The 17,215-nt window shown below is 36.8% G+C and overlaps 3 protein-coding genes across 3 annotated transcripts; 1 reads left to right on the top strand and 2 right to left on the bottom strand.

Moving 5' to 3' along the window:
- The first annotated feature begins 601 nt into the window (after positions 1 to 601).
- Positions 602 to 10,360, top strand: LOC129565219 (adenylate kinase isoenzyme 5). The gene is made up of 8 exons (XM_055439808.1): positions 602 to 1,188; positions 1,573 to 1,834; positions 7,049 to 7,210; positions 7,307 to 7,417; positions 7,539 to 7,681; positions 7,795 to 8,393; positions 8,452 to 8,668; positions 8,738 to 10,360. The coding sequence occupies exons 2-8, from the start codon at positions 1,813 to 1,815 to the stop codon at positions 9,323 to 9,325; spliced, it is 1,842 nt and encodes a 613-aa protein (XP_055295783.1). The 5' UTR covers positions 602 to 1,188; positions 1,573 to 1,812; the 3' UTR covers positions 9,326 to 10,360.
- Positions 10,361 to 10,524: 164 nt separating this feature from the next.
- Positions 10,525 to 12,122, bottom strand: LOC129565220 (protein l(2)37Cc). The gene is made up of 4 exons (XM_055439809.1): positions 11,966 to 12,122; positions 11,694 to 11,797; positions 11,271 to 11,614; positions 10,525 to 11,131 (listed from the first exon to the last, which is right to left on the bottom strand). The coding sequence occupies exons 2-4, from the start codon at positions 11,776 to 11,778 to the stop codon at positions 10,739 to 10,741; spliced, it is 822 nt and encodes a 273-aa protein (XP_055295784.1). The 5' UTR covers positions 11,779 to 11,797; positions 11,966 to 12,122; the 3' UTR covers positions 10,525 to 10,738.
- Positions 12,123 to 12,301: 179 nt separating this feature from the next.
- On the bottom strand, positions 12,302 to 15,652 carry LOC129565221 (apoptosis inhibitor 5 homolog). The gene is made up of 8 exons (XM_055439810.1): positions 15,402 to 15,652; positions 14,935 to 15,279; positions 14,696 to 14,839; positions 14,425 to 14,628; positions 14,147 to 14,350; positions 13,830 to 14,035; positions 13,540 to 13,741; positions 12,302 to 13,440 (listed from the first exon to the last, which is right to left on the bottom strand). The coding sequence occupies exons 1-8, from the start codon at positions 15,483 to 15,485 to the stop codon at positions 13,183 to 13,185; spliced, it is 1,647 nt and encodes a 548-aa protein (XP_055295785.1). The 5' UTR covers positions 15,486 to 15,652; the 3' UTR covers positions 12,302 to 13,182.
- Positions 15,653 to 17,215: the final 1,563 nt, after the last annotated feature.

Here is a 17,215-nt window from a genome sequence, read left to right on the forward strand (position 1 = left end):
TTCGGCTTCATGATTTTGCGTCCTTTTTTCGCTCCACATTCCTGTTCGTTCGCGTTTTGTATATGGTATCATTATTACGGCTGTTTGTTTGTTAGCGTGCATGTTTCTGTTGTTTGTGCTTCTGCTATTATTGTTGTTGCTCGTCGTTCGTTCGTTAACGTTTGGTGGATAGAATATTCAATAGCAATAACCAACGCAATAAAGCACAGCCACATATTTGTCAGCCAGTTGACTGGTTTCGTATGTGGTTCATAAAATCATCACACCACCACCAAGTGATTAATCGACTGAATGGAATAAATCGAAACGGTGTGTGACCCATACTTCGGTTTGACCACTAACAAACTCGAGTTGTGTCACACAATTTCCCATGTTGCCCCGTGCAATGACAAATCGAAATCAGTCCAAATGAAAATTGGTGTGGTGTGGTATGGTATTTGGTCTATGTATGTGTGTGTATGAGTATGATTACGCTATGGCTAACATGGTATTAGCTGTTCGCATGTGTACTAGCGTAGGATTTAGTTCCATTGGTTTTATTCTTTGTTCGTAATATTTGTAACAAAAATTAATTATTGAACGGGAAAAAAAAGAGTGTGTAGCGGTTGAGTGGAGTGCAATGGCGAGCCACCGTTTTCGAAAGTGAATATACAAACGAACAACAATTTTCAAACGACCAGGTGGAAGTTGATGTTAAGTTTGTATTGTTATAGTCGACATTGACAGTGAGAAGAGAATGGCTGTTCGGGTGGCTCGCATTATTTTATCATAGCAATTTCAAGAGTTTGGTTCGTGCCAGCGCACAACCGTTTATTTTAATCCGATCCGGAATTTGTTCATTTATTTTTATTGCTTGTTTTTATAATCCCAACCAACAGCGGCAAACAGTGTAATTTGCGGTTTGAAATCAAATTTTATACGCAATCAAAATAATGTGAACCAGATTTTTTGGGATTCTTACTCTTTTTTATAAAACGAAAGCAAAAACACTTTTTCATTCAATCGAAATTATCTTTGTCGTAAATTTTAAGTGTGTGGGTGCGTGTTTTTCTCTTTCTGAAAGAGAGATTAACTACAACATTAACATTATTGAGGTGTCTATTTCACAAAATAAATGTATCAACGATTGACGAAAAATGTAATTTGTTCATTTGTAAAAGTGGAATCGAGTCCAGGTTTCTGATGAAGGTAAGTGAGCCATTGTCGTCATCAGGCAAACGGGGAATAAAAGCTGAAAGTTGACACATTGCGACAAATCACTTGTGCTGTGATGGTCGACGAGATTTAACATACAAAATGACACACACAAACACTTTTGACATGGGTCTTCGACCGTGCGCGTTGGCAAAGAAATCGTATCTTTATTTAGAAAAGAATCTCCGGTTTCATTTATGCATCAATTCGAAAAATGTGCGCACTTACCGAACACCCATGTCATGGACGGTTGTGTTGGGTATGAGGAAATAGAGGAAAAAAATTAAAATTTCACCAATTCAACAAAATTAGTGAAATGTTTTCATCTCAAGAAGGAAAAAAAACCGTTGATTAGTTCTTGTTTGATTTCTCTTTCAGTTTGGCATCGATACCAAGAGAGAAAAAAAGAAAATCAAACGAATGAAGCGCTTACTTTCGTTATAATGTCAGTTGAATAAAATAAAGGTGAAGGATACATCATTTACACATACGCCATATCACTGAATTGAAACATACAATTATTATCGTGTATCAGTGCTGAGTTGTGATCATCGCAAGACCGAAGTGAACTGCGTGTGATTTGTCGGACGAAGCAATAACACCAAATGTAAATGGATAATGGGGATTTGCTTGGATACAGGTAAAATACTATATATATGTTTTGCTCATCTAGATTAGCCTTTTGGTAGCCTAGAATATATCTCCCCCACCTCCGGCTCAAATCACACCTGAGAAAATTCAAAGCCTAATAAAATGGTTTATAATTCAATGGTCAAACGGTCCAGTCGTATGATGCGGAATATTAAAGCTAGGCTCTTAGGACAATTGGGTCGTTTATTTCATGCAATCATTCTTAACAACAACGGCAGCGTCAGCGTCAAAAAGAAAAAGCAATTTCCTTTTTTACTGTGGTAGCGGTTCGGGTATCAATATTTGTGGTGACCGAACGCCCTCTCTCTCTCTCTCTCTCTCTCTCTCTCTCTCGTCGACATACATGAAGAGAAAGAAAAAAACATCGGTCGAGATTAAAAGCCAATTGATGGTGGTGGCGATCCGAGCCAAAGAATGAAGTGTGACTGTGAACAAATTTTGAAATTGCACACATTATACGCGGCTGCGATCAGGCCAAACCATTGGCCACCCATTTATTATTTATAAATTGTGTGCTCGCTTTCTTGGCATGGATTCAAGCTACTTGCGCTGTCGTTAATGCTGCATGCCAAAATCTCTCACCCAAGCACACACACACACACACACACACCGTAATAAGATTATACAAAGAATTTTATAAATAATTTCGTTACACACAACATAAAAAAAGTATACCGAACCATTAAAATATCTATACTCTTGTGTTCGATAGTTGGCACGTAACGCACGTTTATCGCAGCCAAAAGTACAAACGCCTTGAACTCATTTCATGTGCATTCTTTCGGAAATTTTCAACGTTATCTGTTGCGCGCTCGTTGCCTTCCTCCGTCACACACATACGTTCTCTCTTTCTCTCGATACATCGTGATCCATCATGCGTTCGCCTCTGCTACTTTACCAACCGCTCGGACAAACCACACCATTGAAATTAATCGAAAATTAATAAAAAAATAACACATCCAACGACTTGGAATGAAACGTAATGAAATATTCAAAATGGAACCGCCCATTATAATTGTAGAGGATTACATGAAATATTTAAATCCAAACGATTTGTTGCAATATTTAAATAAAAAAAAAAAACATTCCCATCTTAAGGGGAAATCTTTTCCATCTTGAATTCGAATCGATGAGTTAATTAATAACGCCATTGCTAATTAGTTAGTATAAATAGTGCCATGAAATTAAAAAGTTAGTGAGGCTTGAAGAATATGTGACCAACGATGGGAACCGAACCGAGTGTATGTGTTTTTGTACCGCAGTAATTGTAGGATCTACTATTAGTGGGTGCTTTCAAATGCTTGGAGTTTCAATGAAACATAGCAAATAACTTATTCATCGCACCTATCTTATCCAAGTTCGGTGTGCGGTTGGTCTCTCTCTCCCTTTCTTTGTGTTATTGGACACATATCGGTAAATTCACATCGGACACCCGATCGGGCCGGCAATTGAACTGTACGAATGGCCTTAGCATAGTTCAAATGGATTCCAACACTGGACACAAATTTACGATAGGCTTCCTAATTTGTATGGCCAAAGGTCGCGCATCAAATACTTCCTTTATCTCAAGCCACCGATTGCGTATGAAGCAACACCAACGGCGAGGATTCAAAATTTGCAATTTAACTTAATCAACACACACACAATAATATGGAGTTTACTTTTATGCTACAGTGTCATAACCAATACATTCAAATATAGTTGACATATACGAATGGGATAAATGTCAACTCATTTGTGTATATTTGTTGGTGCTGTCATCTGCTTTTGCGATGAACATTATCCCATTCGTATATGTCAACTATATTTGAATGTATTGGTTATGATACTTTAGTATAAAAGTAAACTCCATACTGTTGTGTGTGTAAATTTACAATCAAAGCTCATGCTTTCAATATGTTATAAATCGTTTTCTTTTCAATTTTCCTCTCTGCAAAATGACGTATATTCATTGCAGAAAATAAAATGTGTTATTATGCTTGAGTGAAATGATTTCCCATATAAAATCTGTCAGAATTTTTATGGAGAGCAAAAAAAAATCAATTGCAAATCCTTCATCCGCATACCCTCTTCACAGTGCGCGCGTTTCAAGTATAAAAGCATTTTTGCACTCACAGCAAACCAACGAGAGAAATAAACGGATCAGATGAAAATCCAATTTCAATTTTTTGTTGTTTGGTGTGAGAAATGTGTTCCAGCTGTCGAAACAAAACAACACTGGGGAAAAAAAATTGCAGTCACGTCATTGGAAAATTGTTTGCTCGCGCTTTCTGTATTTACTTCAATCACCCATGAGTATAACAGCTTCAATTTTGCTATAGAAATTAAATGTAATGTCTTAAATAAATAATCATAAAAAACACAGCAGCATCAGCAGCAGCAGCAGCAGTAGCAGCGATGGAATGGATGAATAACAAGATTTCCGAAAAAAGCGACAAATTCACAGTAGCACACACATATCTTGGTCGCAGTTGAAAGTTGGTGGCCGTACACACACACACACACACAATTTATGATAGAATGACTTATGAATAATAAGTCAGATACATAATTTCCCAGAAAAACAATGGCAAACAATAAATGGAAATAACCGTGATATGAAGTACTCAGTGTGTCGACACATTTGGTGGACGATATATCATAAAATCTGTACATGATGGACTCAAGCAGCGGACGACAAGGCAAATTTACTGTGTGGCGAAAAAACAGAGAAAACAACAAACATCGAACAAACATTGTTATGCTTAAAGCCGATTACTGCTGCGGACAAATGTGGTTGGACAACAAGCGCAAATGAACAAGCACACAGCACACCCCATTCCATCAAACGAAGAGTATAAACAAACGCCACAAAAACAATAAAAAAGAAGAAAATTCGAGTCTGGAATAGAAGCAGAGGCGGAGACAGAGATAGAGACAGAAAATAAACGATTGGAAATTGATGCGACAATGAATAGAATTTTCCATGCATGTCACAGCATTCTCGATAAGTTTTTGCTGCTGTTGACTGCTTTTTTTGCGTTGCATTCCAACTTTAAGTCATGCTTCTCACTTTTGAGCTCCGTCACTACGCTCCGTACTAAATAGATGTGTTGTGTTTTTCTACTTAGTGCACAAGTTTGAAACGTTTTTGATGAATTATTAAACAAAATGAAATGGATGCTCTAAATATTGAATAACCCAAAATTCAATAATTTGTGACCATGAGCAATTTATCTGGTTGCTTGCGTTGGTTTTGTTGTTGTTTTTAATATTGATTGAAAGCGAAAGCGAAGAAAAACCACACGACACACACGGCGAATGGAAAAGAGTGCACCACACACGAAAAAGGAACGAAAAAATCAACAACAACAACAACGACAACCACAACACCGAGCTCGACGAGAGCTTTGTTGATGGTCACACATAGTATTTTATTCATTGAACATATGAAGTCTCCTAAAACAAGCAACAATTTCTAGCACTTACTAGTATGTACCATACGACCGAAGCGAGCGCTCGCTGCTTTTCGTTTGCCCAAGCCCGTTATGAGCCACTTAAAGTGGCTTTTTTTCCATTCATTGCGCGTTTGTGTTTCCAATGTGTGCGTTTTTTTCATTATTGTTGCTGTTTTGTTTTTCGAAAGGATCCAAATGGAGCAGGCTCATAGTAACACGTGCCGTGCGTGTCCTCCCTATGCATTTCGCTGTTTTGTTTCGGAACGGAATTGATAAATGCTCAGTCGCGGCAAATCTATCATACATTCGAAATTCGTTTTTTATCGATTTTTTATTGTCTTTTGACGTTGGTGCCGCCGCTGCTGCTGCTGCTGCCATTGCTGCCGTTATTATGTGTCATCGTTACCGTACCGCGTACTATTAACAGGTGTTGTTGGAGCTCGTTATTTATGCAGTTTGTCGAAATGAGGTGTGGGAAAACTTGCAAAAGCACTCATTAAGCCAAAGAAAAGCGTATGTGAAAAATTCCAATTAGACACGCTTTGCATCGACAAATTGCCAATTTAAATGGAAATTAATAATTCGTTTTATTTTCTTGTTTTTATCAACATGCGCGAGAAAAATAATGTAAAATTGAAAAACGAGTATTGGTTTCTTTGATCTAAATCGTGATTTAACCCATTCCAAATCATCCGATGAATATTCAGAAAGTAAAAGTCATTTTCTTTCAGAAAATTGCTTATGGAAAACGTTTGTCGTATATGTACGTCACACGTACCCAAAAATGCCATCAATGATCGCAACTCCAAACGTTAAATATGAGAATAAATTATTTGTAACATCGATATCGAGTTTAAAATACAATTTGAACACCATGAACCAAATGGTGAACTTGTTGACTTTGTACACGAGCATTTGAGCTCGAAACCTTACAATATATCGGGTTCGATAAGCTACAAACGCTTGGCTCGTAATCGATTTGAATTCAATTCAATGTCAATCCTTTTTACTTTCTGAAATATGAACTAATTTATCCGCCTAAGTGCTATTCAAATTCAAAATTGGTGTGTAGGTGTGTGTGTAGGTATGATGGGTTTGATGATAGTTTGGAATATTCAAATTGCTGTGGATTTGCTCCCCTCAATGTTTATCTCTTATCAAATATGAATAAGATCGAAGTGCTCCCGTTACATGTTTCAGTTAATGTCGTTTCGCCAGTGAATATGGACATAAGTTTGTTTAATTCATTCACTGTTCAAACAATAATTTTGTTATATTTTCCACCCGAAAAAAAAAAAACTGTGAGTGGTTCGAAAAAATACAGACGACATTGGTCATTAATGCAAATCGAGAACACAATGCATAACCAGAATCATAACGACGTCGTCACCCACACATACTGCGAATGACACAGTGTGAGTGACGAAAAAACACAACTAATGAATGGAAAAGAGGTTATCGAAACCGAATAATATAAAAGACCGAGCAAATTGTGTTAACAAAGTCATTTTAGTGAACACCTCCGGAACCGCAACAAAGGATACACTCCAAGATTAGGAATTCCATCGTAGTTTTGTGCTGTGTTTTTTGTGAGCTAACGAATCACTTTTAATTGGCACAAGTTTCTGTTGTTGTTGCTTACTTACTTTGATATCATTTTGTTCGGGGTTCGGTTGTTTGTAGCAATTATTTCGTTTGAATTCTTAGTTTGCGTCGTCGTGTGTGCATTGTTTAGTCGTTGTCTCATTTTTTTTTTCATTTTTCAGAAGCAAATTCAACAGCACCTGATTCTGAAGAAGCTGAGTGGAAAGGACGAGGCGGTGAAAGTAGATCTGGTACATCGAAAACGTCAGCCGCTGGAATGTCTGTACTAAACGCAGGAAAAGTTAAATTTGATCCACCTTCGGTGCCTGTGATATTTGTGCTGGGTAATAGAAGCAGAAAAAAAGACATTTTACTTGAGGCTACAGTTTTGTCTCTTTATTCTGTGTCCGTTCATATTTTTTTTCTTCTTGCGCTTTCAGGCGGTCCCGGGAGTGGTAAAGTGACACATTGTGATACACTGATGGAAGAAAAACGTGGTGTTACGCATATCAATATGATGGACCTTTTACATCAGCACGTTATTAGCAATGGTACATATATAGATTTTAATTCGATTTGGGTGTTTGCCAAAATGATGGAATTCAATTTATTTACCCGAATCAATAAAATACGACGTTTTTTGTTGTTGTTTTGTGTATGTCTGTCCCGTAGATATGGTGGACTTTTCGCAACTATCATCAAAAATGGTGACGGAAGTTTTGATGCTGGAAATCAAAATGGCACCAGCCGCAAAAGCATATCTTATTTCTGGGTTTCCTCGGTCAATGCGTGACGTTGTAGAATACTCTGATAAGGTACATTACACGAAACATGCATATAAATATAGAGCCGTATACGAGTTGTGTATTTATATGTACGTCAATGTCTCATTTTCACATCAATTATGCACGGTCCATTTCATTTATAGATTCAAGTTGTTAGTGGCGTTGTAATGATATCGTGGCGACAGCAAATTCTACAAAAGCAAATCGATTACGGCGTCAAGCTCGGGCAAGTGGTGCTTTCGTTGGCAAAAATGGAATTGGAAAATTTCTATAAGAATGTTATTCCGGTTAGCGAGTACTTTGACCAGAGTGGCCTTTTGAGTGTTGTGAATGGTGAACGCAATCCAGTCGAAGTGTACAAAGATTTTCGAAGTGCAATTTTTGAAATACTCGGCTCGCAGGATAATCAAAATGCACTGCTGAACGGTGTGGTTGGCATGGGTAAGGGAATGAATGAAATACCCGGGACGATTGTTAGTGTTGAAACGGCTCCAGAAGGAAATGCTGAAGATGAAGCCCAGACATCGGAAACGGTTGAGATATCCGTTAAGCCACCAACACTTGGTATCAAAACGCCACCCATTGAAGTGGTACGAATTTTGGAACAATCACCAACTCCAAATAATAATGTTGACTTCTCGAATTTACCGCCAATTATTTGGGTGATTGGAGGTCCTGGGAGTAACAAAAGCACATTGTGTTTGAAAGCAGTTGCGCTTAATCAAGGCTGGAGCCACTTCAGGTGAGTCACACTATGATAGAGTTAGAAGGAAAAACTGTTCTAATTATTGTGTTTTCAGTATTGGTCGTATCGTTCGTGCTATTGCTGAATCGGATCCGAAGGCAAATACGGAAAATCACAAAATTAAAAATGCAATCGCCGCTGGCGAAATGATCAATAAGCAATCAATACAAAAAATCCTTGAAACACATCTGGTGAATCTGTCGGATAAAAAGGGCATTATTATCGATGGATATCCACGTGATATCAAACAAGTGTCGGATTTCGAGGAAAAGGTTTTGAAACCCATCAAAGTAGCAAATTTGCAGTTTTACCCATTTTTTCTTTCATTTCAATCATTTTAGTATCATCAAAAACCGCCGATAATTCTATTGGATTGTTCGAAATTGCAATTGGGACGTGGTCGTTTAGATGATACGGTGTCTTCGTTCCGCCGAAGATTGGAACAATTTCGTGAGCTCACATTGCCAATGTTAAAAGTGTTGGATGCCGAAGGTCGTTTGGCAATTGTCGATGGTGACACCGACAATGCATCTGTGCAACGGGAATTTGAGCGAGTGATTCGTCAACATACGTCTCGTTTAAATCATGAAGTGGCATACAAACCGCAATCGATGCCACGACAAAACAATCAACCAAAGATCCAACAACAACCGCCGCAACAACAACAACAACAACAAAATCACGATTCAATAGTCGAGGACTTGGACAATATGCCCGGTGCCGTGCCAACAATTAGCAATCACATTAGTCTTATTCACAACAATAACAAGGGATCAATGGAAAACGACCACTTAAACAATAACTCGAATCATGTGTCCAATCATGTCGGCAATAATCATGTCAACGAAACAAGAGCTACGGCAAACCCAACGAAAACGTTCCGTTCGATGCTCGAAGAATCGGAAACATATGCCATCGACGATGCATAGAATCGAAATCACACACTAGATACCAACACATGCACTCCGGCAATTCAAAAAACAAACCATCATTTTTGTTGTGTTCAGTTGCAGTTGGACTGACAATTCATAGTCCTCATTCTTTAAACAAATTTTGTTGATTTTTCGTTTTTAAAATAATTTTTAGTGAATTAATCAATTTTTAGAGAGATGCAGCTTTTAATAAACAAAAAAATATAGATAAGTTATCACACATAAATACACACCCACAGAGAATATTGTTAGTTAGCAAACCACCGAATTTGATCGCAAACACGTTTCTAACTATGCTTCTACGACCACAAGACCTAAACATTTCCAAATGTCAATTTTTTGGATGAAAATTGATAGATTTTTTTTTATATTACAAGACAATTTACCAACGCGCCTTGTCCTTCCTCTCTTAGCAAATCGAAGTTGAGTCTCTCCTTTTATTTGAAATACTAGACGTTTTCCTACCTATGCTCGATATCAAATCTCGTATCCGGTTTTATTTAAGTGTTAGACTATTTTGAATGGAGTGTACAATCCTTTGTTACACTTGCTCTCAATTAGAGGCAAATTGTTATGTCTTGACAAATGTGCATCAAGTGAAAGTTCTAGTTAGCATTCGTAATAAAAGCAAAAAAATAACGTAGAATTTTGTTACTCAATTGCAATGAAAGAAGAAGAAAAAACAAAAATGCAAAACAATTTTCACAATATTATTATCCAAATATGCTCCGTTATTTGTTCAAGTTCAAGTTGATCAAACAGATTATTTCTATATCATTACTTTTGTGCAGGTTTTAAGTTGTTTTTCTGTTATAATGAGTTTTTTTCCTTCAATTTCGAGTGATGAATCGAGTCAATGTTACCTAATGCAAAATATCAATTTACAGTTACTGTGCCAACTTATTAAAAAAAAACAACAAATTTAACATGAGAAAGTAGTAGAGATGATTTGATTTTAAACGAAACCAATTCCTCTTTAATAATGTCATTTGATAAAAGATAATAATATTTTCTTTCAAGAATTTTCGAAAATAACCATTTGTGTGTCGTTTTATTTATTGTCGAATCGACAGTGTCAATTTTGATTCTCAGATGATTTCGAGCAAGGGACAGTCTTCAGTAAGAGGAATGAAATTGAAAGGAATGAAATACAGTCTGAAACGTAAGAAAAATGAATGAAACAAACACAAAAAATCTTCAGTTTTAAACTAATATTCAATTGTATTTATTTGTAATCAAACAAAATGGTTCCTTGGTTTTCTAGGCTATTTTATTTTCTTGTGTTAACGAAAATAAGTTTGCAACAAAATATTCGTGCAAGTTTTTAAATGCTCCATTGCCATACTCCGGTCCATAGCTACATTTCAATGTTATTTTTGTATGTTCGTTCCTGCTTTTCTACAATTTAATCTAGTTCATTGCTGGCAAATTCAAGAGAGTGGATTGGTTGCCGGGCAAGTAGGCTACTTGTCGTGATCTTGACAATTGGTAAGCGATATCTTCAGCGGCTTCAATACGACGAAGTTCAACTAGACCATCACCGGAATCGGCAAATGATTTGGCCAATAGTTCGGCGGCTGTTGCATCTCCCTCAGCCGAGATAATGGACGCTTTTTTCATTTGTTCCGCTTTTTCGACGAGGAAACGAGCCTTTTCAGCCTCTTGCTGGGCGACCTGTTTCATTTCAACGGCTGTTGTGAACTCTTTGCCGAACGTCAAATGCGTAATGGAAATATCGTCAAGAATAAGACCGAATTGTGCTGCACGCTCTGTCAAATCGTCCGACACCTTTTGTGACACCAACTGAAAAATGTGGAAAACAATTAGTAAATGCGTTGTTCGAGTCTGAAACTATTAACGGCTGTTATGCCATCATCATATTGTCTGAATTGACTTCAATTAAATCGAAATTCCCCTTAAATCGAATCGTCCAATCACTTACCTCACGCTGTGTGATCATTTCGCCGGCATCAAATTGGGCGACAACGGCTTTCAATACTTCCGTTGTGATTGAAGGTAACACACGATCGTCGTAATCAACACCCAAAATTGTGTAAATTCTTGGCAATTGATCCGGTTTCGGGCGGAACAAGATACGCAATGTGATGTTTACGTTTTGCAAATCTTTGCTACCAGTGACAACGGGCACATTTCGTGGTTGTGATCGAATATCGAAAATAATCGGGCGTTGGACCCATGGAATAAAGAAATGTGTACCTTCGCCGACAACAGCTTGCTTGATACCAGCGAAACGATCGAAAATTACAGCTCGATGACCGCCATCAACTGAAAAACACATATGGAAAATTCCTCCGGTTAAACACAATATACAAGTGTGAGACAGCCGACCGGGCTTGATACATACCATTATATAACGCTGAATTGACGACACCACCAGCTAAAGCAACTCCCAAACCTAATTGTCCGATTCTGTTCAAGAATTGTGCCATTTTTGTTATGTATTGTCAACTGAAGAACGAAAAAAGAGTCAAAATAATTTGGAATTTCGTAATTTCATCATATCAACTGTGTGTTGCATGTAGGTTATGTTTCTATATCATTTCATGTTAAATGTACTATTTTGCCAATAAATTGAAAATATTCATGCGGAAGTGGATTGCATCGTTAAGAACTCACCTAAATACAAGTGTATACGAAAATTATTCACTAAAAATTAATCCGCACGACGGAAAAAAACTAAATATTCAATAGATTAAATGCAAGATACCTTTACACCCGGTGTAATGACTGAAAACGTGATATTTATGTATGCTCGTTCATTCGTTCGTCTTCATTTGACAGTTCAGCGTGAAGTTGGTCACAGATCGAACTGTCATTTCTCTCCTCTGAGAATAAATGCATGATAAGAATGCTTTCAACAAAATTGATTTTCAACCAAAGAATCATATTTGATTTGGACTTGCATTAAAAGACCAAAAGAAAATCCTTAACCAATTAAAATGAAAGACAGAGTTTGATGTTTTTCTAGATATTTTATTGATTAAATTCCGTTTTGGTAAGATTGGGTCACTTTAACTATTATATGTGAATACTATGTTTAATTGAAGGGAAAAAAAATCGTTTCGTTTTTATTTTGTTTGAACTTAATTGTTTAAAAAAATAATAATATTAACTTGAGCGTATTACCAATTCATTTACGTCAAATCCGAACTAAGTTTAGAATGATTGTTGATGCTCAATGTGCATTTTTACCAAACGCCAATTTTGTTTTTGTTTTTTTCTGTATTCCATAAATGGAAAATGCCAAACACAAGTTTACAATTTGAAAAACGCAAAATCAAACCATCGTTTTTGTATCCAACGCCGTTGTCGAGTTCAAATTGAACTCACGCTGCTACGATTTAATTTTTTTTGTTTGTTTTTTTTCTTTCCCATTTTTTTCCATATCTTTCAATGACTCGACACAAGAAAACACACCGTAAAATGTGTGAGAAAAATTGATTCTTATTCCGATAAGAATGTTCTTAGTTTACAAAATAAAAGTGAAAAGAGGTCGTGAAGAGTGAATAAAAATCGAAACGGTATATTATTTTGCATTGTCTTTTTCGGAAAATGTTGCAATTTTGATTGATCAATCAATCATCTATAGTTTTCATTGAATGCGGGAGGGAAAACGACGTGAAGGTTATAAGTTTATTGCAATTCATGTAAACATAATTTCGAGTCGATTAAACTACTCGAAGTGTGAAGAATTGAGTGAACTTGGTTTTGTTTTTATTTCTATCGTTAGAACGGCCAGTTGAATATGTGCCGCCGATATAAGAGAAGCAACGGTTTGTGTGTGTGTGTGTGTGTGTGTGAAAGAGAAATGTGTGTTTTGCGAAATATTCATTTTAGTAACGACGGAAATTGCGATTTTTACCTGGACCGTTTCGTTGACGGAAACCGCCACCGTTACCGTTCCGATTGTTATTTCTGTTGTTTGAATAATTTGATACCTTACCCGAAAATTTACCAGACGGCGTTTTGTACAAACGCTGTTCGGACGATGATGTTGGCGAAGTGGTGCTCTTTGCACCCACCTTCTTGCGCTTTTCATCGTTATTTGCATCTGATTGGAAAGTGATTGGCGCGTGCCGTTTATTCGAATCCTGAAAACGGAAATGACAATTTGGTCAATGAATCAATTGAACTTAGACGAGGGAAGAAGTAAGCGTAAGCTGTGTTGAGATGAATGACATTGAACTTACATTGCTCTTCTTTGTGATCCATGACAATTGTACGACTGAACGGAAAATGGGTGGATTGTGGAATAGGTCACGAATCAACGTGCTGATGTTTGATGTCGTTTTCAATGCGATCAATTTGATTTGATATTCATTTGTGGTGGCCTCGTCATCGCCCTTTTTCGGTGCCTTGCCTTTGACAGCCTCTTGCAACTTTTTGATGTATCTACAGAGATTTTTTTGGATTAATTAACGGAAACAATGATTCATCTGGTCTTTTTAGGAATCATCAAGTCTTGTTCAATGTTTCTTACCCTTGTGTGCCACGAGCCAAGTACTGCAAGCGAGAGCGGAATTCCTTCAACTTGTTTGGATCGTCTTTGAATTGGAAATAGTCGACATCTTGTTTACCCAATTTGTGCAATGCATAGAGCAAACATTCAGCATGAGAAAACTTGAACGATGGGTTCTCCTCGATGGCTCCGTCACCTTCGGTGATTGGAGGGAGTGGCATGTATTCCTGCAAATTCAACATTTACCGTTGATTCATTTTTTTTAAATTGAAAATAAGTCAGAGTGTAAATTTATCTCGGAAATCAACATAAATACAGTTCGTCAACCAATCACTTACCTGAAGGACGTTGAAGATAGCATCAATTTTGAGGTTTGGTGCATCCAGCGTTCCACAGAAGGCTGCCATCTCGGCGAAGACTTTAAGCACACGCAAATGCTGTTGATCGCGGTCGCTGTCGTTGGCACCAATCAACTTCCATGTATGCAATGGGAACAACTTCTCGCAAGCATACTTGATGAACGGAGTTGATTCGATTTGAGTCTGAATTTGAAGAAAATGTTATTTTCATGTCATAGACAGATTTTGTGTGATTTTGGCATTGTTTATGGACTTACCGAAAAGTATGGAAGTGCATGAGTGGCACACAAGATGTAACGTTCAACATGTTCATCTTCGATGATGACCGGTTCTTCTTCAGTGTTGAGTTCTGCCTGTTCTACAGCTAAGGCAACCAATTCACTTTGTCCCTTTGGAGTTGTGCTCAGTTTTGTCGAAGCCAAAATGTTCATACAATTCTGGAATTCGTCGGCTGTCACGTCCTAATGATGGATAAAACATCAAACCATTTTTAATCCGGTTCAACAGAAAATTACACACGTTTCCTACCTGAAGGACCTTCTTGACCTCTTCAATGATGAATGCTTCGATTTCGTCGGTAATTATCTCTTTGCCTAATTGCTTAAGCTTCACACCCAGAAACTTGAAGCATCGGTCTCGGGTGAGTTCGTCGCCAGTCAAAATTTGGCTAAACTAAAATCGAAAACCAAATTCGAGAAATGTCAATTCATTCGAAAAAAAAAAACATTCGAATTTATTTCAAGAAAAAGCCATGTTAATCTACTTACAATGCCAGCTAGAGCTGATTTTGCGTCGAATTTGAGGATTTGTTGCAGTGACATATGCACTTGCTGCAGTTCCAATGGATCGTCAACGACTAATAATTGAGCCAAAATGTCGCCAATCTTCGGGATGTGTTCCTTTGTGTCCTTGCATAAAAGTGGCAAATCGCGAATGGCCTGACGACGGATTTGAATGTTTTCGTCTTCACATAAATCGAGTGATGCATCGATTGCGGCGTCAGCAAGCGATGGGAAAAACTTGAAGAATTTTCCAATGAATTGCGATGCCAAGCGTTTCTCCTTCTCCGAACCTTTCACAGCTTCAATAATTTCACGGTATTCTTTTTCGTGCTAAAATAAACAGGCATTTGTTAAATAAATAAACACGAAAAAGTGTACGTGTCTGCGTTATTCGTTTCCAAGTCACCCAGTATGTGTTGTGTATTGACATATATATGTATTGAAAAACTAACCTCAGAAATCTTGTCTTTAGCGTCGTTCAGAATGTCGTAGTTTTTGTACAGTTTATCGATACTATCTGCTTCGGTCGAACTCATTTTGATGATATTTGTATAAAATCACTCGCAACGATTACAATTAACTAGTTTTGAATACGTTTCAACGTAAAATTTGTCACTTTTTTGTTGTTTGTTTGCTGGTGTGATTCACAAGTGTATCTCCGGCCACAGCTCTTGTCGTAATGATTTCGCTTGGCATTACCAATAGCAGCAGCCATTATGAGCACCAATCACAACGCCATCTGTCGGGCATTTCATGGTCGAATTTCGAATTACGTACGAATGGGAAAACTAGTGGCTGTTTTGAACATATTCACGATTGAATCAGAATTGAATTTTAGCAAATCAAAATCGTTTATTATCATTTTTAACTTGTCATATTTTAGTGATCGAATAAAAATAGAAATTTATTGAAAAATCTCATTTGTATTTGCATACAAATATTTATAAAATCTTGGATGAAAATTTTTTCGAATGAAAAATTATCCCATTCAGTTTTCATGGTTTAACCATCCATTTGTTGGTATTTGTTTCGGCTCGAGAATCTTTACATTTCAACTCAAAAAACTAACCAAATGTTTCTATTTTTCAAAAAAGAATTTTCAATTTAATTACATTTGGCAATTTTCAATTCGATGTAAAGTATGAGTAGTAAATTCTGATCAACTGTTCATTAAAAAGTGTCGTTGTTACCAGGCTTTCAAGATTTTGAATCAACGGTTGTTTTCTTCTGTTTTGTGTTTAAATTGCGGATTTGTATTTCCCACGACAGTTGCATGTCTGAATTAAAATTAGGATGAACATTGGATGTACCCAATCACAAATCAAACTGATGATATTTGGTGAGACGGTACTGTCTATTTCATACTCATTCACTATGACTTCAACTTGTTCTGCTGATTCACTTCCTCGAAGTTATTTTTTTTCAACTTATCGACTTCTTTTACCTGTTTGGAACAAGTGTCGTTGTTACAGCCCGATCATCGTCTTCTGAAGCAGTGATTTTTGTTCTAATTACATCGATGATTTTCGAGTTCGATGAGTTTCAATGTTTTTTTCTTTAGTTAAATTGATTATTGTGTTAATTGCGCCGTCGAAAAATTATGAAAAAATTAATTAATGATTAGAGCTACAATTCGAAGAAGTCTTTTTCATGCTGCACTAGAAAAAAGCTGAATAAGTTGATTGGTGAAGACAACAATATTTATTTGTCAAAGAAATTCGTGTTTAGGACCAATTTACGAAGTTCCATGAGAATGGATCAAATTGGAAGTCATTTTTTTGAAATCTATAAATAATTTCGACGTGATTTGAATGAGTTTATTGGGTTCACGTAAGCCGCATATACTTTGATTTGTTGACATAATAACTTTAGGAGTAATATTGTTCATCGCTTTACAATGTCTCAAAGCTATTTCCAAGTTTCAGCGATGCGTTCAAAAATATTTTCATGAATTCCCAATAAATCAATGGCAATAAATAAGTTCCACTACAATTTGAATAGATTCCAACGTGGAAAAATTGTAATTATGTCTCTTTTTATAATTGACTTTCAAGTCAAGACACTACAATTGTCATAATAATTTAGCTGCAAAGCATAAGAAGCGTTGTATATACCTCAGACATGCAGGAGAATTAAGTTATGCAATTCTAGTATACAAATGAAAGTATCTCACTCGTTTGCATATTGATGAATGGTCAGTGACAAACCTAAACGAACCTGGATGACTTGTTCAGAAGAGAAAAAAAGTTTATGAAAAAAAAATTCT

This window comes from Sitodiplosis mosellana, unplaced genomic scaffold (genome assembly GCF_009176505.1).
Source record: "Sitodiplosis mosellana isolate CC-2019 unplaced genomic scaffold, AAFC_SMos_1.0 Smas_scaffold_2, whole genome shotgun sequence".
Taxonomy (NCBI): Eukaryota; Metazoa; Arthropoda; class Insecta; order Diptera; family Cecidomyiidae; genus Sitodiplosis; species Sitodiplosis mosellana.

What these genes read in the sequence shown, in the direction of transcription:
- LOC129565221 (XM_055439810.1), bottom strand. Translation starts at nt 15,485, where the DNA reads ATGAGTTCGACCGAAGCAGATAGTATCGATAAACTGTACAAAAACTAC. An exon ending in ATGCACTTCCATACTTTTCG is followed by an intron (nt 14,351 to 14,424) that starts GTAAGTCCATAA and finishes CTTCAAATTCAG; the next exon opens with ACTCAAATCGAATCAACTCC. An exon ending in TTGGCTCGTGGCACACAAGG is followed by an intron (nt 13,742 to 13,829) that starts GTAAGAAACATT and finishes AAATCTCTGTAG; the next exon opens with ATACATCAAAAAGTTGCAAG.
- LOC129565220 (XM_055439809.1), bottom strand. Translation starts at nt 11,778, where the DNA reads ATGGCACAATTCTTGAACAGAATCGGACAATTAGGTTTGGGAGTTGCT. An exon ending in CAATTCAGCGTTATATAATG is followed by an intron (nt 11,615 to 11,693) that starts GTATGTATCAAG and finishes TGTGTTTTTCAG; the next exon opens with TTGATGGCGGTCATCGAGCT. An exon ending in AAATGATCACACAGCGTGAG is followed by an intron (nt 11,132 to 11,270) that starts GTAAGTGATTGG and finishes CACATTTTTCAG; the next exon opens with TTGGTGTCACAAAAGGTGTC.
- LOC129565219 (XM_055439808.1), top strand. Translation starts at nt 1,813, where the DNA reads ATGGGGATTTGCTTGGATACAG. An exon ending in GCCTGTGATATTTGTGCTGG is followed by an intron (nt 7,211 to 7,306) that starts GTAATAGAAGCA and finishes TTGCGCTTTCAG; the next exon opens with GCGGTCCCGGGAGTGGTAAA. An exon ending in TCAGCACGTTATTAGCAATG is followed by an intron (nt 7,418 to 7,538) that starts GTACATATATAG and finishes TCTGTCCCGTAG; the next exon opens with ATATGGTGGACTTTTCGCAA.